Raw genomic sequence first — 25,043 nt, 5'->3', positions numbered from 1 at the left:
GAGGGTGGGGGGGTCAATTCTCTATAAAAAGAAAACAGAAAGTTAAAAGTAAAAGCAAGGCAGTGAAAGTTAAACATATTCTGAGAAACAAGAACAGCGGCAGGAGAAGTTTCGGGGAGGAAACAGAAATAATATTGGAAATGAATCAATGCGGCAAATGTGTAAATAGCATGAGAGACCGAGGAAAAAAAAAAGTGGTCTATGCAAATGAGAAGGGGAAAGCAGAAGCACAGGCGTTGAAGCTGGCCACCTGGGCACCGTCAATCCTCTCTCTCTCACTCTCCCTTCCTCCCAGTGTACCTCTCCACACCTGGCCCTGGCATCCCAATAGCCTACGGCTACAGTATAAGAGGTAGGTGGAGGAGGCAGGAAGGGGGTGCAAGCAGCAGGGAGGCCAGAGAGACCGTTAGCCAAAAGATCCATCAGCGAGCAATCCTGGCAACGAATATCCATCCCCTCCCCGTCTTTCAAAACTATCATTGAGTCTCCCTCTCCTTGCAAACTCTCAGTAACAGTTGGAGCGGACTCATGCGGACACATGCACCTGGAGCCCATAAGCGTAGGGTGAGCATGGGCATTGGCATTTAAGTACCAACAAGGTTAGATGTAAAAAGACAGACACACAGAGAGGGGGATAGAAGTGGGGGGAGGGATAAAAAAAGCTTTTTGGGTGATCATGGTGAGAACAAACAAAAAGACACTAAGTCACTACTGAGGCTCTTGAACATGCTTCACGCAGCGGGAGGATTGAGAGTGAGGGAGCAGGCAGGAGGGAGGGAGGGGTCGAGGGGGAAAAAGACAGACGGAGGGAGAAAAAAAAAACACTGTATTAAAACAGGCAAGGAGAGGAGAACCAGCCCAGTGAAGAATACATTTATATGCTACATGGATACAAAAAGAAAGAAAAAAAGCACCATCTAAAACCACCATCTATGTGCATTTGTGAATATGTTTGTGAAACTGATCGCCAGGTAGGTCCCTCCGTTTATCCTGGGGCGCTCATAAAAAGGAGGCCAGAGAGGGAACATGGCATTTAAAAAAGGCACAGAGCATCAAGACACAACACGCTGCAGTAAATAAGTTTGGAAACACCAAAAGGTCTCTCCAGTCCCCTGAGTGCAGTGTAATGTTTCCATTCATGCATATGCAAATATGTGTTTGTGTGTGTGTGTGTGTGTGTGTGTGTGTGTGTGTGTGTGTGTTTGTGTGTGTGTGTGTGTGTGTGTGTGTGTGTTTGTGTGTGTGTGTGTGTGTGTGTGTGTGTGTGTGTGTGTGTGTGTGTGTGTGTGTGTGTGTGTGTGTGTGTGCAAGCTAAACTGCCAACCTGCTTGTCTGCTTTGCCGCAGATTTGTGCACACTGCTGTAACTTGGCAAGAGATTTATATACAAGTCATCATTTGGGATCAACCTGCTTTTTAATAACCTATGGTTTATGTTTGTTTTAAAATTTTCCCATAAGCTCATAAATCACTTTCCCCATAGCAAAATTAGAATTCATCGCCATGGTAAATAAGCAGCAGTTATAATTGCATATACAAGTAGTTTGTGCTGTCACAAAACTTTTTCTCTGCCAATGCCGTCATGGTTTTGAGTGAATTGCTTTCAAAGAATCACTTATTTATGTGATGTTAGATACACAATAGTGTTGATGTTATTACAATTAATCTATACTATTTATCTAATTAGGAATTTAGATGTAGTACCTAAAATCCATTGAAGCAATTAAGGAATCATTTTGCTGATATGTAACTTCACCGACAGAATCAATCTGTCATTTAATTACCTGGACTATAACTTACTGATTGAAATACAAGACACATTTTAGTATCTTTTTTTTGTTCATTATCTTATAACTATTATAGTGATTAGAAGGTCCGTATAATTGAGTGAAATCTTGGTACCACCATATTATTTGAGTATTTGCATTCTGCACAACATATAAACAATAGTAATGTCAAGCAGGAAAAAAATTAGCTGTTTAATGAATTTTGTTGAAATTGTTCTTTCAATACTTACAAAATCTTATACAAAATATTTTATCTTAGTTGATGAAACTTTCAGTTATCCAAGAAAGTTGTCCAGACTGTCTAATTATGGTTCCCGACACATTTGGCAGCCTTATCTAACCAACAGTGACACATTAACCAGATATGGGCAACGTCTCCTCTGTTATCTTAGTTGACCAAATCCTGACTTTGATAAATGAACGTCTGCAGACTCACACTTCCTCTTACAATCTTCCCTCAGATTGTTGAGCCTTCATCTCTGTTGGCAGCCTCAATTTCCTGTGTTACAAAGCATATATCAAGGTGTGCTTCATCGGGCCTTCGCGTAACCACAGATCCATGCGGTGAAGTTGAACACTAATGTGATGCAACATTCATGGAATGACGCCTTGCACTTGCAATCATGATGTCTGTGGTTTTACACTATTGACACTGAATAAAAGATCATACATTTTAGACCCTTACATGAAATGCTTATTAAATCAAATGGCAGAAAAAACTAATTAAAAACTCATTTAAAAAAATGTAAACCATGTATTATTTTGGACCAGAAATAGAGGAAACTGGAAGCTTGGTGACTAATACAGTGGACAGTTGCTCGGATACATGTTCGGACAGATGGCAGCCATCTTGGCTCTTGGGAAGAGAAAAAATAATCAGGATTGCAAAGAACATTCCCCCACAGCTTTCTTTGATTAATTTCTCTAGCAATAAAGTATGTTACTGTCCACGCAGTCGAGAGGCGGCGGTGTCGTGCTGTGTGTTCTGTGGCTCTCCAAACTGTCGGATCTATATTGCAGACACAAAAAACACTTGCAGTCCGTGGCTACAGAGTCCACATGAAGTGAAAAATTACTTTGGTACCGGCCACAGAGCCCCACTGGCCTCTGCAGGCTGCTTCACGGCTCAGTTCAGCAGTATGGCCCAGCGGGTGGCAGTTTCCATGAACCACCGTTTCTCCGCAACTGCACCCAACGCCCAAGGCCTCCATCAAGCTCATTCAGTATCACAGACTCTACGGCTGCTCCACTGCTCGACTGCAAGGAGAGACACGGTACTTCTGGAGTCCATGATAACATTATTCAGCCAACAGATGGACACAGAGATAGGAACACGTCTGTGGACACGAGTCAAAGCACCGCGTCCGTCTGTTGATGCACTTTATGGGAGGAGAGGGTAGAAGGGTTTACCTGTTAACGGCCATAAGGTGAATCAGCAGTCATGCACTTAAAACGCCCCGACAGCCGCGCAGGAGAGGATGAATCCTAGTAGAGAATCAGCCGGAGCTTTTCTCAAGGTCATTGGTGCTTGGCCACTTTTTTAAGTGGCCTTGCCAACTGTAACAATCTCTGCAGAAACAATCGCAGCACCAATCTAATTTGGCCGGGCTTCGGTGCAGAAGGCTGCAGAGCCTCACTTTTGTTTTGCCCTGCTGAAAGCAGAGCCCGAATTTATGACCTTATGAATCTCAAAAGAACCCAGCAAATGATTGCGGTAAATCTCGCCCCAGCACATTTAAGCATGACCGCAGGCTCCTTCCCCTCATTTTTTCCCCCTTTTCCTTTCTCCTTTCTTTGTCCATCTCTCTCGCTCTTTCCTTCCTACAAGCGCTCGGGAGTCTTTGAGAGCGGCCAATTTCTCGAAGATTGTTTTCATGTGCTTGTAATTAATTGCCTATAATTAGTGGTTGTTTAAGGTTTGCTCATGAAGTGGATACAATACATACTACTCCTGATGCTGTCTCAGGCCTGAGAAATAAATGAAGAATAGTCAAATGGAGACAAGCGGCAAAGAGAGTGTAGCGGTGTGTCTGGGAAGTATCGTGAAAGCTGCAGTAGATTTTTTTTTTCCCCAGTGGCTGTGTCAACAATCACTTGGCATGTGTCCAGAATGTAGTCGGACAATCTGAGTTTGATCTACTGGCAGCTGCTGCTATCACTTGCTTTTCTGTGCGCGATAGCATTTGGTTTTTAAAGTGCATACAGTGAAGCAGAATGTGTGCTTTTCTGTGACTTTTGCGAAAATAATGTGATACTCCTTAGCTTACTAAATACGTTTTCTTTAAAAGACCATGTTAATTTTTTCTCCCAACTTAAAACGCTCTTTAAAAAAAATGCTTTAAACACTCATTATTAGGATCTAATGAGTTCTGATAATACTTGAATGATAATAGAGAAAAAACACGTCCTAACTGAGGTTTCTGGAACTGACGTTACCACTTAATCTGTGTCAGTCGTGATCATAGCTCAAATGAATTCGCCACTCGTGGGAGAGACATTTGGAGAGTTCTCTAAGATAGAAACCTCATCGGAGACCTCTTCAGCATTGTTGTGGCCGCCTTCTGAGAATCTCCATCTGATTTCCCAGTAGATAGTGCACTGTTTTGACTGGCAATTTTCAGCATCCAACAATCTCATCAAAGCCAACCTATTAATGCCGATGATACGAAGAATTCGAAATGGCAGACAGATGAATAGCCCTGTGCGTGTGTGGGTGTTTAATTCGCCGAGCCGAAGCACTGTACGGCTTCTCTGAAAGTGGGAGGACTGGCCATGAGCTGCTGGGGAGCAATTTTAATACTCGCTTGGTTGTGTGTGCGTGTGTGCGTGCACAGGCTGTGACCTCATCGATCATGACCACCTTGTCTCTCTGGTGTGGTCACCTACACACTGCTTGCCCCCTCTCCGTCTTTATCTTTGTGCATCACCATCCATCTTTCTGTCCCTCCTCCTCCTCCTCCTTACCTGCAATCCAATTCTCACACCAGCACCCGGTACCTTTTCGCTTTGGTCCCACCTTCTTAATCTACCCCTTCCCTCCATCCTCATTTTGTCCTTCTAAATCTGTCATTTGGCACAGCAGGAGTTGTCGCTCCCTTGTCTTTCTTCTTTTCTTCTTTTTTTTTTTTAACACCCTTCCATTTCAGAGCTGAAATCCTGCAATCATTCACTTGTTTGTTGGACTCCTTTCTGCCCGACTCTCTCTGCTCCTCCCTGCTTCACTGGTCTGTGACGCATGCCTGTGGCGCCCCTCCTTCTCCTCGCTCCCTTCCTACACTCTTTTATACACTGTGCAGCCAGCCATCTCTCCCTCTCTTCACCACTCTGTTTCAACCTCTCTGACCCTATCAGTCCCTCGGTGCCCCGGCTAAGCCTGGTCACTCTTCATCAGCTAGTCTCCACTGGACACAGAGACCTCCCAAGGGTAAAGGGAAATGGGGTCTGGTTGGCAACCTCCATGCCCAGCCTTGACAGTTTCACCTGGGTTTAAGTCCTTCACTGATCCTCCTTACCCCTGGACAAGAAGCTCATTACCAGCCGTCCCCTGCTCTTGTCTCAACATTAAGTCTTCCAGATGGGATGTGTATTAGCCCCCACCCTAGCAGAGTACACAGTCTCCAGCTCTTCAATTTTAGGCACTTGCCCTTTTCAGCTCAATCAGCCTCTCTCGCCCAATCACAGCTAGTGAGGGCTCCTCACCGCAGCGTCTGAGTGAGGATAATCACCTTGGTTACCGGCGCTACTGGAGGCCGTTGTCTGGCCAAGTTAGCTCTAGGCCCTGCGGGAGCCTCAGAGACAGGTGTCACTGCAACAGGGGAGGGTGTTAAACAAGCCCAGGGCCAAGCAGGAGGCATAGACGTTTACTCTTAGTCATGGAGACTGTGTCACCAATAGCGAGGAATGCTCACCCCATGGCGTTAAGTGTTTTCATGGTTTTTCAGACTCAGGATTCTCTCGTTCTCCCTCCATCTCTGTTCCCCCGACAGCATTCAACTATGACTGGCTTAAAACACCTCGTACCCTAGTAGAAAGAATACATAGCAACTGCCTTTGTGTGTAGTGCCAAGAAAGCAGTGAGGAGGGAGTCGCTGTTTACCGATTTCACACTCCCGTGGCAAAGACAAATATACAGCAAGAGGGGTCAGCGAACGGAGAAAAGCTGCTGGCTCAGGGGACATAAGGCCACAGCGCAGAAAGCTGCACCCGAGGGGGGGGGGCGTTTCACATTTGTACCGAGCCAATCAGATCAGATGGAGTTCAAATGCGCGGGATTGATTGGCAGGCTTCTGATGCCAGCAAATGGAGGAGACGTCCTTGGCATCCGACACAGCATTTAAAAACTTCCGCGACAAAGTTGGTGAAACGCCAGTTGTTCTCAGAGAGCGACACATAAGGACGACATAGATCACCATTATGATAATCACAAGCGGCACTGTCTGGGGAATAGTAATGGGAAGGAGATGAGGTGGCAGCTATAAAGAGTGTTTCTACATTAGCGCTGGCCTGATTAGATTGACAGAAAGTTTTCACTAATGGACAATTAAACAAATGGTCAAATGAGATATAAGGCTTCAATTACCAATTGGTGTGTTTGTGTGCCCCTTTCAATCACCGTGCCTCGTGCATTCTGTTGGTACATAAACCTATCAGTGAGGACAAAACCCAGATAGAAACCAGTAAACAGGATGTGTCCTTGCAGTGGAAACAAAATGAATCGTCATGTCTTCTTTCCCTTAATTTCTATTTAAGTGGATGTAAAAAACAAAATCCTCTCTGGACCTAGTCTATAATGCTGGAGGGAGTTATTGAGATGCAATCATTGCGTGAAACAACAGCAGTTCAAAACAAGGAGTTATAGATCGCATTGAGGACTAGGAGGCGGATTAGGAGATAATTACTGTAAAATACATCACCTGCACTAAACGGTGAGCCGAGGAACTTCTTCTGCTTCTGAGTAATGGACCCATAAAAGCTCAGGGGAGAATAAAAACAGCCCACACTAAGCTCTGTAACTCTCTCAGTCATGACTTTCCCAAAGAGCGACACAGTCCAAATTGTTTATGGAGCTTATGTGTGAGCAGTTGCTCAGCTGAGATAGTGGGCCACCCTGTCAGGACCCTTTAAGACTGCATCGGTTGATCAAACAGGGCCGTGCACGACAGCAGTAGGCAATGTATTTAAAATAAAAAAAATAAAAAAAGGCTAATTTCAGCTTCTCTTGTGTAGACGGGCATGCCAGCACCGCCTGCCAAATTCAGCTTGTCCAATTATTTAGACCTACAAAAGACAGGGAATCACAGAGAAGAAAAAAAGGAACGGAAGACTGAAATCTGATTGTGCGCTGAGCTCAAATTTACACCGTGAACCGGCAGATGGCAGGGCAGAGAGCAAGGAAGGGCGGTCTCGCTCTTTTTAATTAAAGTGTCGACAAGTTTATTTTATTTTGGGGGTGAATTATCCTCCAAGGTTTGGATCAAAGGATAAACCTTGGCTTACTGTGACGACTTTTTCAGTGCATTAGAGAACAAAGAAAGGTGCTGAAACAGCAAGCGCTGCGCAGCGTGGAAGAAAGCAAATAGGCAATCTTGACTCTTGACGTGATGCAAACTGCATCCGACGAGCATCAGAAACTGCAACGGCTCGGGCAAACTCTTGCATTAGCGATCCGCTTCTCGTGTTCAAAGGAAACTCAAATGTACTACGCAAGCCGTCTGTAGGTAACGTCTGCATGTGCATGAGCACATGTGTGTGTCTACACCTGCGTGTGAGCTGAAGCGTGTCCTTAGTTTTTGTTTCTGTGTATACAGCATTTCCCTTGATGTTGGTGTTTACACGCCAGGCCTCTCTTCTGTGACTCACAGCGACATTGATTTATGCATGGCCTCTGTGTGTGTGCGTGTGTGTGTGTGTTCCTGCACACATATACCAGCTATAATTGGTATTCAAATCTCTTCCCACAAGTACGTCCAACTGCTGCCGTTTTTCAATGCCAGAGAGCCCCAGCCAAGGTCCAAACAGCCTGATGAGGAACAAGCTCAAAACGGATGGCTCTCATTGCCCACATTGGAATAAACAAATGGAGGTGATTTAAGGCACACAGCGATAAGGCAGGTGGTAATGGAGGCATGGGAGAGGAATAGGGAGGAGGAAGAATGGAAGTGATGGAGGAATGCGTGGTTGCGATTAAGGAAAGGCAAGCAGCAGAGGTGGAGTTAACAGCATTTGTTACTGTACGTGGGGTTTTAGCTTGGCCCACAGCTGCTGTGGATCAGCCACCCCCACAAAGTGCACAAACACACAGCACTGACTCTGTGCGAGTGATTGTGTACGTGCGTGTGTGTGTGTATGTGTGTGTGTGTGTGTGTGTGTGTGTATGTGTGTGTCCCGCAGGCCTGCCTGTCAGACACACTGTGAAGTCTTTCTGCCTTTCTTCTCCCCACTCTTCCTCTCCCTCTTCTGCCTTTCTCGCTCCATCCATCTTTCCATCCCTCCGTCTCTCCTCTGTTCTTTAAAGGAGGGCCAAGTCTCCCAGGCTCGCCATCTTCACAGCACCCTCTTAATCTATCTGTCTGCTCATCCGTCTATCTGCCCAATCAATCTGTATCCTGGCATAATAACAACCCCCATCGCCTCCCACTGTTTCTGTCCTTTTTTTTTCTCCCTTTCTGCAAGATTAGTTATGTCATTTTCCTCCGTGGAAGAGAAATTACCAAGAAGCGCTGATTTGTTATACCGTTTTTAACACATGCACCATCTCTACAGACCATCTCACTTCTACTCTCCCTGCTTCCTCCATCCACCCCCCACCTCTCCCGGGCCCCTGTCAGTGGCTAGATTAATGACAGTGATCAGTGAGCAGCCCCCAGCAGAGGTTGCCTGCAGCTCAGGCAGAACCTGTCACTGTAAGAAGCGCACACACACACACACACACACACACACACACACACACACACACACACACACACACACACACACACACACACACAGTAAGAAATCAATACGCAGACCATGGCGTGGTTGGTATGGCTGTAGCCAGAGGAAGGGCTATGGAGCAATGTGGCGCTGCCTATATAAAGAGAGACATCATCACAAAGGCACAGCACAGGTCTGACTGACAATCCGACCTAGCACTTAACCCTTTCACTGCCCCGAGACAACGTAAACAAAAGCCCCATAGAGCATAACAACTGCAGGACACAAATCAATGAGGCAACACAATGTGCTCTTCCTCGTTGCCATTCATGCTCAGTCAGGATTACTGGTGCTTTGGGTGGAATTTAATAAGGTGTGTTATGAGACCGTATTTTACAATATCCAAGCAGATGGCACAGAATAACATGAGGCTAAAGTTGCTCAGAGTCGTGATTGAGCCAAATCCAAATCCCTATTTTTGCAGCAGATGCACTTGTTATAGAGTAGTGACCATGAAATGCATTATGCCCATCAGGGAGCAATGCCGGACTATCCCAGACTGAGAGGTTCCAGTGGGGAGAATAAACGCAACAAAAAAGGCACCGCTGGTGCTGTTACAAGGCAATGCAATGGATTGTTAGATGTTATTGTATCTGATAAGGTGAGGTCTCAAAGGTCCTTTCAGTCCCTCACACTACTGCATAATATAAAAACAGCAACAAACAGCCGCCGGGTCTGGTGTGTGTCACACGTCTGGTCCACTGCGGGCATTTGTTTTGAGCCCTCATCATGTTCCTGTCAGAATATTCAATCGGAGCTCTCTACATAAATGTCTGCATGCACATATGTCTCACGGGGACCCGGTCCCAGCTGCCACAATAACTCCCAAACAGGGTCTGACCGGAAAGAAAATAAGCATAAATGTCTTGACGCACGCGGGTCAACAGAGCATGGGAAGATTTCACAACATATTACTGCGTGGGCAAAAAAAAAGTGTCCGCTATCCTGCGCCTTTCACTTTTGTTTTCATTTTGGGGTCTTTCCAGCCGAACCGTTAGGAGAAGTGCTCCTCACAATGACTCATACCCAAATAGAAATACGGATGTACCCCAGACTTGCGCAATGGGCTTCGCTTCTAATCACCCTTTTGGTGAATACTAACAGTAGTCCGCAAGACGATTGTAAACTGCAATAACCGCACGTGCTATCGTCCCGCGGGGAGCTCCTTCTTCCCCTTCTCCCGGCCGGACAAGTCAGAAGAAACTCGGTGCATTTTCAAGCTTCTTTTAAGAGGACTTAGGCAAACTTGCGCGGAAAAGCCATAGCACATCGAGGCGGCTTACCCACTCTTCTCATTCACATCACACTCACTCACTCTCTCTTACCGGTGCGCACCAGGCAGGCGGCGGTGATGATGGCGAGAGGGACGCAGTAGTTCCACACGGTCGCGAGAGCCATCGCTGTCGCTGAAATTCCCCTCGGATCTCTTCCTCGGTATTCCTCTTCCTTAGAGAAATCTGAGTGACATGAACCCGTAGGTTCACTCTCCGACAGCGCCTTCCGAGTCTCTGCGTGCGTGTGTGTGAGTGTGAGTGTGTGATGCGTGTGAACTGCGAGTGTGTGCGCGCGTGTGGTTTGTCAAGCGCTCAGTGCGTATAGTGGCAGGTCATTACATAGTAATGCTCCTTCTCTTCTCACACACACTTTCTCTCCCTCGGAATGCCTGAATGTGACGGCTCGGCCGGTTTTTCTTGGTTGCTTTACATTGTAAATATATTTAAAAGCTGCCACTAGGGCGGGCCAGTGTGTGCGTGTTTCCGACCAATTGCAGAGAGCCGGAGCAGGTGGAGGGGTGTGCGGATGAGGAAGAAGGGATGGGCTTGAAGAAGAAACCGGCTCCAGGCCTGAGAGGAGAGAGCGGGGGGAGGAAGAAGGGATGCATAGTCCAATTAATTGAAATCAATTCGCTCTAAATGTGATTGATATCCAACATTAATTTCCCGACGCAAATTACCAGTTTATTTCATAGTCAGTTCCACGGACCGAAGATTATCAGTGGCACAGTGATAAAGATGACGAAAATGAACCAGATGTTTACTGTTTGAAGAAGCAATACTACTGCAGTCATTAGTCTATTCTGAAGTCAACTGCAATGGTATTGTGGGGATTAATCAGCACATATATCATGTATGGGATCTATTTCCCCTGTTTTTGTGTAAAACTATTTTTGAAAATGGAAAGTATTGAGGGATAACTGCTTCCCAGTCGATACGCGTTTCCCTATACTTACACCTGAACTCATAACCACCGAGGGGACTCTCTCCTTTTCACAGACCGGAGCTCAATATGCTTTGGAGAAACAGTCTTTAACATAATACCGCAAGCCGCTAAGCATTTCGCCCACTAGAAGTGCATATAGCTGGCCACAGACAGACTCACATTATTATTATAAGTGTCTGATAACATTATGGGAAGGACCCTACAGAGAGATAAAACCCTTTTCCTTACCCTTTCCCTTGTTCGTTTTGGTTTAGTCTCAATGAACAGTCTTGTTGTAAAGTCGAATTACCGGAGAGAGACCGGTCCCTCCCTTGACTGCATTCTTCCACCGTGGGCCTCGTTTGGGTCACAGCACCCACAGTGACGTCACCACCAGTCTCCCGAGCTTCCCGGCCTTGTAGCAGCTGGTTCACCCTCCTCTGCCTGTCGCAAAGGGCCCTTTTGCTCTTCATCCACATACTCTGGCACACACAACATCTAGCACAGTAAGAGGAAAGTACCCAGTTGTTGTCGAGCTCTGTCTGGATGGCACCATGGTGGTACGTATGTTTCCACCGTTGTCTTCCCGCAACAACTTGACCTCGCGAGAACAAGGAGGACAGAAATAGACTAACTTCAGAACGTGTTGACCATACTAGTAAGTTAAGTTAACCTATGGGTAGTAATAAAGCATATGGGGGCATGGGGTGAAAATCATTCATTAGTGCCTTATTTTGTTAATTCCTTAAATGTAGGAAGTCGTTTAACACAATGCACCATTTTTTCTTAATGACAATTAGGTTTTTGATTGAAATGCCAACGCTATCCTTGAGGGAAGAAATGGCAAACTGCATTGTTTTCTGTAAGATTAATTTGATTTATTAAAGATTATGTACGTGCGAAGAAAATGTTACATATTGACTCGCTGCAAAATTAAAATATGTTCAGCAGTCTTCGTGTGTATTGAGATTAGGGGGCATTCTGTTGCAGAAGCTGCTTTGTCTCCAAAGTATGCAAAGGACTCATCAAGGAGAGCGAGGGACAGACCTGAGAGTATTCGGTTAAATCACCGTTCGCAATGATGGTAATGGCCCGGAACAAAAACTCCAGCTACGGACGAACCAGAGTTTCTCCTCATCTGTAGTCAGGGCCTATTAGGTCCCTCTAAAGAGGCTATTTAACTTTGCCCTCATGCTGTGGCCACAGTTTGCCCATGATTGTGTTTTCCAGTCAGAGCGCACTGCTCCATTATGAAAATTGTTTCTCTTTCCGCATCTCTTTTTTCCCCTTCCTAATCTAGTGTTGTGCCATGGGTTTGAAGCTTTCCAGGCAAGTCTTTTGAAACTATCTTTGGTGCCCCCTTCAGGTAACTTTAAGGGTAGCATGTCATGGGTTTCAAATCTGCTTAGGCCTCTCTCTCATCTGATTCGAATCATGACACTTCGGTCAGTTTGGTTCAGACAGTCAGTAAAGTTCAAACAGGCAGTAAAGCATCAACGCTGTCTATTAGCATTAATATTAATATTCCTACTCTTGACTTCCATGAAGTTGCTTTGGTCTCTCGCCTCACATCTGACCTCTTTTACGTGGATCTGTGTGAAATCTTAAAGTCTGCTGCAGGCTCTCTCCCCACTCCGTGAATTTCTTTCTCGACACACGCTTTGACCTTGTTGTTTTGGCGAGGATAGTATCCGCCAAACTCATTCCCCCAATTCCCATCCCATCCTCCCCTGTCAGCCTCTCTTTGAGTGTTTGTTCCCCAGTTGGCAGGGAGTCGGTGGCAGGCAGCAGCTCCCCCGTACCAGATGGGGCATTGTCAGGAAGTAATGAGGGGAAAACACCTGCTTCTCCAACGAACTTCACTCCTTTATTTTCAGCCATTTGACACAACATATGCAGGATGCACATACAAAACCAAGTGTCCGTGACCAGAACAGCAGTGGGCGATGGCATACAGTTACAAATATCTGGCCCTTTGTTGCATTAGTCAATGAGGTGACGTGTTCGGTATAATTCCCATTTACTTGTAGATCAGTGTACCTAGGGCTGTCAGGACATTTGCCTACCTGACTATGACGCCATGTCACCGATTTGCATCCTGCATCTGCACTTCACACTAATATTTGTGGCTGTTCTGTATTCTCTGTACAGATTCTTCACCTCCCTAAGCTGTATCCGTGAGGCACTATCAAGGTCAAAATGTCTCTGTAAACTACACTTCTCTCTCTCTCTCCCAACCAGAACTGTGTCCCTCTGGGACAGCTCCACTGTGTAAAATGCCTGATACATAATCTTGTCTTTTCTGGCCAACCGGTAGAAGCTTCGGGACCTAAGCCCACAGCGTTTCACTCATGACTGACTTAAAGGCCAAAACGAGATGGTGCTCGCTGGCATTTCATATGCAGGAGGGCATTTTAAATTTACAACATTGTATTTTTTCCAACAGAGCGTCAAGATTTTTTTTTTGAGAAGTCTTTCTGTTTTGGTTAAAAACACCCCATCTGTTTTATTGCTGGGCTTGTTGAAGACATAAAATAAGCAGAAGTTTGGGAAGTTGGAAAAAGAAAAACAAGAAGTCTGTAAAATGGCTGACAAAGAGTGGCTGCAGCAGAGGCGAGCTGTACAGGGGGCTTGAATAATCAGTTTAATAACATTATCCTGGCTGTGTTCTGTGGCGCATGCACCCGTTAATGGAGTGTCATTGTTAAACTGCCGCTTCGCCTATTATTAACGACGGCCTACGGTCAACCACACACCGATAATAAAACCACATAAAGCCCAACATAACTTCAACAGACAAGCGTAATGAAATTCTTTGCGTTATGAGCATGCTCATGGTAATAAGCGATGGTGCTATGGCACGACATTAAGGCTTATAAGGCAACAGAGGAGACAATTAAAAAGATGAAGTTGTAGTCTATGATGGTTACTTTGGGGGGAATGGGAATAGGCTAAATCTAGTTCCTATATTGAGGTAGAACTACCAGAGACTAACCCTGGTAGTTCTATTCTTCTAATGGATGGGCAAAGTTTCAAAGTAACCTGAGCTTTCAGTTCATGCGTATATGTTTGTCAGCTGAACTGACTGAGAATGGGTTCGTGCCTGCAGGCAGATTGGGAGAAACACAAGCATGCTCAGGCACAGTACTTTGAGTAAAGGTCATTGCTTCAGAGTAAGGCCTTACAAACTAATGCAAGCTTGAGATGGCATTGGATGGAGAAGATGTTCTGCCAAGCGAGCGTGCAGCTTTCACCACGCTGTCAATAGTCGCCAACCTCTTTTGTAACGCAAAAATGGAACAAAATAAATGGCACACACAGGCGGACAGCAAATAATATTTTCTGAAAGCCATTTAATATCAAAGAAATCCAGAGTAAATAAAATAGGAGAGTGCAATGTGCCTGAGAGCTGTCACAGAAAAAAGATTATTATAACCTTCTCACAGAAGCTGCTTCTGCTTTGGAAAAAGAGGTTGAAAGGGAAACAAATCAACAAAATAAAACCTTGTTCTATTACCCGAATGGCTCATTCATAATACACAGCTAAGCAATTATGTTTGCAACAGAAAAGAGAAGAATTGCATATGGAGTCTTAACAGATCTTACAGTACACAAGATTAATCTCCCATCATTTTGCTAAGAATGGCCATTTTCCACAGTGCAGAATAAATGAAGAGAAAATTGTCCACCTTTCTGTCCGAGACGCATAACTTCAGCCTACACACACAGGCAAAACAGCAGCTGTGCTTCTAAAGCAGTCATTTGCCCATACATTTTTAGTTGTTTTTTTCACAACCAGCTTCACTCTCCCTTTCCTCCTTTCCTTCTTTCCTCCTTTCCTCCCTGCCTTCTGCCTCAGACTCAATGTGACCACCCTGATACCTGCAACCTCCTCCCTCTTTAAGTATCCCCTCTCTGCCATCCCTCATTTTCTGGCCACCCACTCCATCTTCCTTGCCTCTTGCTCCATCTCCCTCCTCATCCTTCCACCTGCCTGTGCAGTCAAACCAAAGGTTGTTTGTCTGCACAGGTTGAGGGCAGGGACTCCACACTGGCTTTGTAGATGGGCTTCTTCTGAGAGTGGTCATCACTGTCGAGAAGATAGAGAAGGAAAGACAGAGGAGCATTATTATCAGTATATCGACCTCCCAGTAGGCACTAGAAAAGTATAAGTGCGGAAATTATAGACTAGGACCGAGCGACGGAGCCATGATGTGAAAGTCCATTTGTCTCTCTTTAGCTTCCTCTCTTTTTTTACACACATGCTCAGATACACATATGGCAGAAAATGCCTTGCCAGACTTGCAAGAATAACACTATTTCTTCTCGGTCACTACAAAGAGACAGATATCATGTATAAAGCAGACGCTTATGGAAATTGTGTCTTTTGAACATTCTTTTTTTTTCAGCCCATATGGGAAATAAGTTAATAAGGGAAGCTGCATGGAGTCATGGTGCACATTAACATGCTGTCAGCAATGAGTTTAATGGGACTTTGCTTCTGCTCTTATCATAACTGTCGCCTTAAATGTACTTTAAATACTATCACGGAATGGAAGCTGCTGCTGCTATTAGCCCAGGCTCTTCACAAGCAGAAAGTGTGGAGGAACACATGGGAGAGGAGGGAGCATGAAAGAGGTCAAGGACGGGGTCAAGTCGGTCAGAGCAGCTGAGATTGACTTAAATATTCAACACCGATAACGCCTTCAAACACATGAAAGCACACAGGCACTAGTCTGCACATGTGTGGAAAGGTGTTCCGCAAGATGACATGGCAATATATATAACACACATACACACAATGTGAAGTACACTAAGGTGCACACTGGCACATGCAACAAAATGCAAACACACTGTAACTGAAATGGCCTCGGTTCTATCGCATGAGACAGAATGAAATATTGCAGCAATAACCATAACCGTAATGCAAAGTCAAACGGCAGGAGGAGAGATCGAGGCTGAGTTAGGAAAAATAGGAAGGTGAGTGTGGACAAAGTGCAGTCAAAAAATAAATCTAACAATCACGCATTCCCTTGCATTCAGAGGCACTTTATCAATCGGATTTAGATTATAATTTAAAAGATCTGATCCCAAGTAAAGAGAAAAGTGATTTCCTATTATGAAAGCGGAGCAGACACACACTCAAACAGCTGTTTCTTACATGGGTCCCTTGCAGGTCCTTGTGCGCTTGGCCCTGCGGCACAGGAATACGCTCATGGAGAGGATGAACACCAAGAGAGAGACGGCCGCCGCCGAGGTCATCAACATGAAACGGCCATTACTAGACTCGTACCAGCGGGCATCCTCTGTGGGACAGATCAGTCAGACATAAAGGCAAACATGCATCACACAGACTCTAAAATCAGCAAAACTACAAGTTTCCTGCCTCAAGGAAAAGCATCTGAAGGCAACCTCCTGTTTGTTTGTGGAAGAAAAGAGAGTCTGTGCAGAGTTCAGACGGTCACACTGCCGTTCAGCGCACAGATTTTCAAGAAGTCTGCTCTTTACAATTTTAAAAGCTGTCTGATTATTCCCTGCAAAGTAAAAAGCATTAGGGTTATGAGGATTTGAGGCAGCAACAAACACATGCTTTGCCTGCTCATATACAGTAGCCGTATTGCATATGTTGAGATAATTTCTTGGCACCAGGAGTGTTTGTTTAAGGTTTGTACTGCGATTGTAGTGCAACTTCAAACAGCAGTGACATGCTTTGCTCGGCATACCCCCAAACATTATTCCAGCATCTAGAGATTATTACTTTTTTAATTACTACATGTGCTTCAGAGAAAATACTGGAGAAACTGTGGAGCGCAGTGACCAATGAGACAATTGAAGAAGTAATCAGATAACTCTACCATAATAAATAACATGCATTGGCTTAATTGCATTTTTAGAGGTTGCATAATTTCAACGAAGGAAATTTCAAGGCCTATGAATCCCACTGTGAGAGGCTGGTGTAAAAACTGCAGTGCATTAACACAGTGCAGTCATCTCACAGGTCAATGATAAAGATGATGAAGACAGATGAAGTGTCATAAATTGGATTAGCTGTAATGTTGTAATGAAATTAGTTCTCGATTTGAATACAATCTTATTGTTTCATGAGGAATGAGACAAAGAAAAGCCTGCACTCCGTAGACATCACTATCACACACTATAATGCACGATATACTTACTCATGATGTTAGAAAGATGCGTGGGCCCATCTAAATCTCAGAACACCAATAAAAAAAATATGTACACAAAAGCACAGCAACCATCAGGTGCCCCCAAATGTATGTACCACGAGTATTTCTATGTGCTCTACATTCAGCTTTATAGCCCCTAACCAGCGCAAAGCATGCTTGGTTGAAAAAAAGATGTAATACACAGCCCTGTGCCATCAGGGTCTGATTTAATATAGAATAATATGAAATTCAGTTTCGGAATTTTAGTTAATATTAATGAAATAACTATTTTTAAAGGATTTTTGAATGGATGCTAATTTTAAATATGTATTTTTAAAATCTCACGTACCCCCTGGAGTGCCTTCACCCCATTTGCGAACCATTGGTTTAGAACAACTATCTAGTGGAGAAACCTTCATATGATCGGATCAAAATGAAAATATTTGGTAACAATACAATATAATACTTTAATACAAATGCTGTGATTTTGATTTACTTCAGTTTATTGGTAATTTTGCTATTGTCCATTTGTTTATTTTCCTTTTAGTATTAGCCAATCCTCACCTATTTTGTTTTATTTATTCAGTATTGGTATATATAATGTTGTTTTGTGCGTCAAACTAGAGCTCGTAATTGTGCATTCACCGATTCCGCTTGAATTTACCCACACCGATCATCAGAGAGAGACGAACGCATTTTGCCACTATTAGCTAGCCAACGTTACCTCGAAACGAGAAAGTGACGTTAGAGGCAACCCTGTGCTCAAAGCAAGTGGTGAAGAAATATGACTTTGAATGAAATCACATTGGGATTCAGAATGGCAGCCAGTGATGGGTGAGGGTAAGCAGTATATTTATTTTTGGTCATTACAGCTAACGGTGACATAACACAAATGTACATCCTGCTTTATTTATTCTCCCCCTTTTTCATGTTGTATAATTATTATTATTATTATGGTGATCCTCTGGAATTTTCCAACAATCATAAGTAGGCTTTAAGTTACTGTTGAGAACCCCTTCTCTAGAGTGCACTTTCTTTTGACATTTCTGTCAAAATTAAAATCGAATCACATCAAAGGTCAGGTGAAATCATTGCTTCTTTTACCATTTAAATAATTATCCTCTTATCCTGAAAGTTGGTGCAGTTCAGTCATTGCCATTTATTTATTTAAAATGTATTAATGTCCTCTCGTATCATCTCACCTATTTTCAATTGACATTTTAAAGGAAATTACGGGCTTCTTTGTCACCTTTTTTAAGTGAGGTGTTTTCATAAATGTCTTAACCTCTCTTTATTACAGCATTACAGTCTTTTTTCTACTTTTTATTATCATTCTAGTGTGCAGATAAATTAAACCATAACCCTGTAGGCTACTTCTTTAGAAATGTAAGGCTTTAAAGGTTTCACATGCAATTTCACAAATGAGAACTTCTGCATATGTTCCCGATGACGTAATCGCACATAAACACCTGACCTTTCTGTTCACATTTAAGTGGCTGATTGAAAAGGAAGTAGAACACAACGTTCCTGTTTTTGCTTCGAGGATGTTGAGAGCTGAGTTACCCAGCACTTACAAAGAAAGCCCACACCGTTTATGAGAAAGAAGAAGCAGAAATAAACCTCAGTCAGTCTAAAGGACAACGGGAAGTTGGATCTATTTCTAGTCTTTTCTTACTTGACAGCACAGTGATGCTGATGGTGCGCTTCTTGCTGAGGGACTCCACAGAGGGATGTTCGGCTATGCAAGTGTACTGTCCTTCATCCATCGCTCTGATCTTCGTCAATGTCAGCGTAGAGGAAGGCAGGATCCAGTCGTCACCCTGAAAGAGAAAGATGGAGACTTACATACAAGAGAGCATAAGAGAGTAGAACAAACAGAAAACAGCGCAGGAAGTCGAAAAAGCAATATTGGCCGGACTGTTTGCAGCCCGAAGAGAATCGACAAACTCCTACAAATTAAAATTGTGCTGAACTGAGAGCACAAGAAAGATGGAGAATAGACGATGCTCGCTCGCTGAAGAGAGAGACAGAGAGATGGAGAGACGGAGCGTTTCAGACGTGAGGAGTGTAAAAGAGGGAAATAGAAAGAAAGGTCATAGAAAGTGTTATTTTGGCGGATTTGTGTACGAGTGAAAGAGGGACAAAGAGAGAGCTAAATAGAACACGAAAGGGAGAAACAGAGAGACTGGCAGCGGCAGTGGGGCACAGGCAGAACGGCCACCAGAGAACAGTCCCCAAAGTCCCAAATGAAGTGTATTTACCTGAGTAGCAAGCCCAATGAATGAACACACATCGACACAAGTCCATAACCCAGATAACGCCATCATCCGCAAAGAATGAAGCCACAACAACAGACTGTTAACACAACACATAATGAGATGGCGAGGGAGCGGGATGAATTGTTGACACAGAAATAGCAGCACTATTATGAGATAGAGCCCGACATGGGAGGAAACAAATAATAGGCCAAACACGAGGATTGGAAAACAAACGAACACAGAGGAGGAGGTAAAAAAAAAACACAAAAAAACAAAAAGACATTACACCATGCAAATGATTTGGCTCCTGGGAGCGGCGGCTCCTGCCAAGAAAGTCCATTTCAATTTGAATGGATCTGAATTAAGAGGATTTCCCATAAAGGCCAGGTCTGGCCAAAGCAGCATTTTGTATGCAAATCCACTGGCTCCATAAGCAGTGGCCCGTTTCTGCCTCTGTCCTGCTGTCATTAGCGGGGGACAATGTGCCCACGGTGGCTATCTGTCAAAGTGGGCCATTCTGTAGCCGCTTTTTGCCCCATTTCCACTCCTGTCATACAGTACATACAGTAGGCTCACAGATAAAGAAATAACACAACCACACAACACCGAACATTGGTGGTTGTGTTTGTTCACAAAACATACAACATCTAATTTTATTTGACTTGTTTTGTGTGTAAATGGATAGATAGACAGGTGAATCATGAGTGCAGGTGAGCTAACTGATAACTCACACGGCGACGGACCTTTCTGTCATGATGACAGTAATACTTCTTCTTCATCAAAGTGCTGTATATTCAACAAATAATGACCACAAAAACAACAACTCATAAACTCATATGAACATGTGGAGGACAAACAGTATTAGCAGTATAAAATGTCCACTCAATTGGATTTGGACTTGTAAGCCCATTTAAAACCCGGATTAGCGGTGACCCTTTAACAAGCATATTAACCCTGAGCCGATTTATCAAAAAGAAAAACAAAAAGGGGAACTTGCCAATTACGTCTGCCGGTTCCCAAGATATCTTCCTGGGAGCGTATAGCTCCATTACACCGGTGACTTTCTGGTGGTGGTAAAAGTGATTTTGATTACACCTAGAAAGTGTAATACCATGTTCTCACCACAAGGGCACAGAGTATCTCCCAGCTTGTCAACTTCTTCTTGTTCTACATGCCTATTGCCACTATGGCATTTCACACGGAGACGTCTTAATTTCCCTCGGGTGAGGGATTCTTAGCTCAACGAAGAGCCCAGTTGAATAATTCAATACTGGTTAACCAAACACTAAAAAGAAAATCATTAGAAATCTATACACATAATTGTTTTCAGGTTGACTGGCTCTTGTCTAGACCTCATTAAACTATTAATCCTCTGTAAGTGGGCAAGCTACAATCCCCAGCGAGCGGTGGGCCTAAGCCAACCGGTCACTTAAATGCAGAGCACTTCTTCAGAAGAGGGGATGGAAAGACGACAGCCGAGGGGAAACCAGTGGCTTGAGAAACTCATGGAGAGAAATGGTGTGAGAGGAAGAGAGAAAATGAAAAGAATGGTATGAGCAAAGCCAAGAGAGAAAGAGGGAAAGCCTGTTCTTATTCCCCGGGTGCCAAACACAGACGCTGTGTAACGTCCCCCTGGAGTCTGATAGCGTGACACAAGACACCCTGTAGCGTCTGCATGAGACGCACCGGGCTTTCAAGTCTTTGCTACTAAAAGCCGTACACACTATTTTTAGAAGTTTAGAGAAAATGCTTCGGGAGTGCGATGACGTTGTAGTCTAAAACAGAGGTTCTCAACCTTTTTTCAGTGATGTACACACTGTAAAATACCTCCCAACCAGCGCAAAGCATTCTTGGTTGAAAAAAAGATGTAATACACATCGCAGTGCCATCAGTGTCTGATTTAATATAGAATATATGTAATTCTGTTTTTGAACTTACACTTATATTGTATTGAATATTTATTAAATAACAATTTTTAAATGATTTTTGAATGGATGTTAATTTTACATTGATATATTTTTAAATCTCACGTACCCCCATTTGAGAACCACTGGTCTAAAAGACTGTGGAAATAAGGGAGGTTGGTGGGTCAAAAAAACAAAGGACTTTCAACAGGCAGAAGACCGGTGTTTGTACCCCGAAGACGTGTTGAGTCATTTTGAAGCAGTATTAGTCATGTTTGTGACGTCTTTTCCGTACTCATGTTACAGATATGAGGTTTTTCCTCAGCCTAACTACGTGGCTTTGTTGCCTAAACCTAAGCAAGTGATTTTGCTTGAATTCACTGCGTTCGCTGCGACCCAGTGTCTTAGAAAGTTGCCTAAGGGGTCTGACAGAGTCAGTACGTAATGTGTCGGGAGCGTCAGTACGTGACCAACTAGAAATGAGAGCGCGTTGGCCTCGACAGACTGGAACAAGACGGGGAAGAAATAAAGAGGTCACATTGACAGTGGAGGGAGGGAGCCGGAGAGAGAATGACAAGTTTCCAAAAGCATAATGAGAACACTGCCAACGTGCAGAATCCCGAGGCTTGCTTACGTCTCGGCTCCAGAAGTAGCTCGGCTCCTCTGACGAGCTGGCGGCGCACCTCACCACCACGTCGTCCCCGAGCCGCACCTTCAGCTCCTGCGGGGTGCCCAAGTAGCTGCTGGCGTAGCCTTCCCTCGTCAGAGACAGCTCCCCCATATCTAAAGCCCAGCGGGAAGGAGGAAGAACGATCGGGGCGTTAATGAAGCAAGAAATTTCTGCAAGAGACGTGACTGAACACATGTTTGCAGTGGAAGCAGCTGCTAAAACACTCAGATCTTTTAAGTATACAGGCTAAAGTTTGAATGCCTCCCAAAGGTACAGACTGCCTCAAACAATCAATAATAATGATAATAGGCTTCATCTTATCGAAGTCTTTAGAGATACAATGTTGTGAATAATGGCTCATCTTCCATCTCAATAGATGGCCCATGTCCATCCAGCTCCTGGCTTCTCTCCCCCCGTGTCTCCTTCGGTCCTTTAGTCCGTTCTAATCTTTGCCTCTTATTGATTCCTCCCATGAGTCTGAGGAGCCTATCAAACAGCATTACGGTCGATTTGATGGCCACTGAGAAGATAGAGGACACTGATAATCTGACTAGCAGGCCATCGATGCTGTTTCATGCAAATATCCTTCCCCACACCGATAGCCTCAAACTTGAGCCCCACTGGGCGAATGCCTTTTTGTGTGCCTGGAGAGCAGAGAGAAGAAAAAAAGAATGAAATGAAATGTCGTCGACCTATCATAGCAACTCGGTGTTTGCACTGGATCTGTGCTTTTTGCAGTTTGCTTTGTTGTACACCTCTGCAGCTGCATTGCATAGATGTGTCTTGTCTTATTAACTATTAATGTGTTTTTCCATCCCTCTCTGTGAAGAAAGCTGTATCCACAGTGTCTGAAAAATTGTCTTTACCTCCTGCCGGTTTCAGAGTCTTTCTGTTCCGTCTTCTCACCCAGACTGTTTACCGCTGTACAGTCAGGGGTTTTTTTAAGCCTCCTTCTTTGTCCGTAATGTCAGTATTCTCAGTTATGCCACACATTTCCTTATTGGAAAGTGGAACTCAGAAGCTGTGTATCTGATTTGCGAGTCACAGTTCTAGCAAGCGTATTGTCTGATTCCTGCAGAGATCTCTTTCCCCTCTGCAGGAGATCGACAATTTGAAAGAAAAATCTAAGGTTGCTTTATTTACCAAAAGGGAAATACAGTGTCACAGAGTCATTGTTCCACAGACTTTCAGCAGACGGCTCCTACCCATAACCACCCATGCACTCACAATGCACTTTGAAGTCCAGCAGAGGGGAGGAAATGTTTGTCGCAGTCACATTGTTGGCGTCGGACACGCAGCGGTAGGGCCCCTCGCTGAACTTTCCTGCATAGGGGATGGACAGGACGAGACTGTCTGCAGTCCGTTCGATCTTCATTGAAGAGTAGCACCAAGATCGCTCCCCAACCATGCGCCAGCGCTGCATGTACTGAGAAAATAACTTTGATTAGGCTTCACATGGAAATGCACCAATGCAAACTACAGCGGCAAAACAATTGCTCTGCAGGTTCACATAAGTTAAGAGAGAGGAATTGTTGTGTTGGCTGCTCACCAGCATTTAGAATATATTTAAGAATAGAATCACATGGCATTACTGTATTGTTTTACTGAGTATTATAATGGTTTTTTTTCTCCACTGTGTTGAACTACACAGCAATCAGCTGCTCGATGGCGTGATATTTACATAGAGTGGTTGACTGCTGAGAGCAAGCTATAAAGGTTATGACATGGGTGACAATGCTAACGGAGCACTCTTTTCTTATCAGCCTGTTTGTACATAATATAGGTATTAATCTTTGGTTTCACTTTGAGCGCCTTGGCCTTTCTTATCAGCACGACAGGGTTGTAAGCACAGTCAAATACCACTTCTTTCCTCTATTTCCTCTCCCAACCACCCATTTTGTTCCCGGGCTCACCTGGGAGAAGACCTCAAAGTGGACCTGACTGATGTTGAGTTCAGAGTCGGAGTTCAGACACTCCAGTGTGATGCTCTGTCCCTCCAGAACCGGCTGGCTTGGCCCTTTAATGAGCAAAGTGGCTGCATGTGGACAGAGATTACACATGCAGGTTATTGATCACAACATGAATAGGCAGGGTGCTCACTGGGGAGCTCGCTGCTGTTCGGGCAACACTTTCAAAACAACCGCTCCTTCTTCCTGACATTTGTTTCAGGCTCCTGTGGGGAAACTGCCAATACTCTCAAAGTCACCGGGGCCACATGACCAGCAGTGGGTTGTGTTATTTTACTGACGCATAGTTGCAACAGAGGCTGTTTGTCTTTCACTTCAGCCAAGAATTATTGCACAGCATCGACTGATTACATTATTATTACACATCAGGTGGGACGGGTCTCTGTATATACAGTATGTATAAATACAAAATGTATTCAATTGTTCTTTTCGTCGTTCCCTTGATAATAACATCCACATTTCCTGTTCATGTCTGAGTCTTGTAACCACTAGAGGAAACCCATCAGTGTGACAGAAGAGAAACTCAAGCGTTTCCTCTAGAGGACATACGCACTCAGAAACAGACAGACGAGCAGGAACACACAACAAAACAAAATAGAATATATTTATGGAGAAGAAAAACAAGACCAGAAGAACACTTGAATATTTAACCAATAGCTAATTACAGAACAGCAATACTTAAATGTCTTTAGGAGAAAATACATGAGAAAATAAAACTAATATTTACCAGAAATGCCATGGATCAGGGCAACCACTGCAGCAAGTAAAAGTAATGTCATGACTGTGAGAGGAGAAAAAAACACTTTTCAATTTGAGAAAAATGCTACGCACTCCTGTTCAGTTGCTTATCTGAAATGAAAGTTTGCTCAGTATTTATCCATAACGAGGCGGAGGTGTGGCATGTGTTTCCAGGAAGTACGCTCAGTCTGAAATTTGAACGCACAAAGAAAAACACATCCAAACCATTATACTGCCGAAAATAAATTGTTCAATCAGCCTTATTATGTCTCTGTCCTTTTCTTTTCCGAGGAGAATACAAGCCTGCATTTGTGTGTATGTGGACTGTAAATGAAGGAACTGCTGCTGCTCGGTAAGCCTAGTTTAGTGCGTCATTAGTCGC

At 44.1% G+C, this 25,043-nt stretch overlaps 2 protein-coding genes across 2 annotated transcripts in view; both read right to left on the bottom strand.

Moving 5' to 3' along the window:
- The window catches only part of cadm4 (cell adhesion molecule 4), a gene marked incomplete at its 5' end in the record, with an annotated part of 150,211 nt that extends 140,055 nt beyond the window's left edge, over positions 1 to 10,156 (bottom strand). The window contains one exon of the mRNA XM_079227236.1: positions 10,084 to 10,156. Within this exon, the coding sequence (XP_079083362.1) occupies positions 10,084 to 10,156 (73 nt within the window). The remainder of the gene's footprint in view (positions 1 to 10,083) is intronic.
- A 4,140-nt stretch (positions 10,157 to 14,296) lies between these two features.
- On the bottom strand, positions 14,297 to 24,779 carry LOC306744517 (CD166 antigen). Its single transcript, XM_079227174.1, has 7 exons — positions 24,651 to 24,779; positions 23,870 to 23,991; positions 23,184 to 23,382; positions 21,921 to 22,069; positions 18,800 to 18,944; positions 16,119 to 16,263; positions 14,297 to 15,047 (listed from the first exon to the last, which is right to left on the bottom strand). The coding sequence occupies exons 1-7, from the start codon at positions 24,700 to 24,702 to the stop codon at positions 14,960 to 14,962; spliced, it is 900 nt and encodes a 299-aa protein (XP_079083300.1). The 5' UTR covers positions 24,703 to 24,779; the 3' UTR covers positions 14,297 to 14,959.
- Between the last annotated feature and the right edge of the window lie 264 nt (positions 24,780 to 25,043).

The sequence above is a fragment of the Taurulus bubalis genome (genome assembly GCF_910589615.1).
Source record: "Taurulus bubalis genome assembly, chromosome: 12".
In the NCBI taxonomy this organism is placed as follows: Eukaryota; Metazoa; Chordata; class Actinopteri; order Perciformes; family Cottidae; genus Taurulus; species Taurulus bubalis.
Note: the sequence above shows the minus strand (reverse complement) of the source record. Positions and strands in the feature narration are given on the sequence as shown.

Bases quoted from the DNA above. Each gene is read 5' to 3' on its own strand.
- LOC306744517 (XM_079227174.1), bottom strand. From the start codon at position 24,702: ATGACATTACTTTTACTTGCTGCAGTGGTTGCCCTGATCCATGGCATT. The intron at 23,383-23,869 runs GTGAGCCCGGGA...TTATTTTCTCAG, and splicing joins ACTTTGAGGTCTTCTCCCAG to TACATGCAGCGCTGGCGCAT. The intron at 16,264-18,799 runs GTAAGAAAAGAC...TCTGTCCCACAG, and splicing joins CAGCATCACTGTGCTGTCAA to AGGATGCCCGCTGGTACGAG.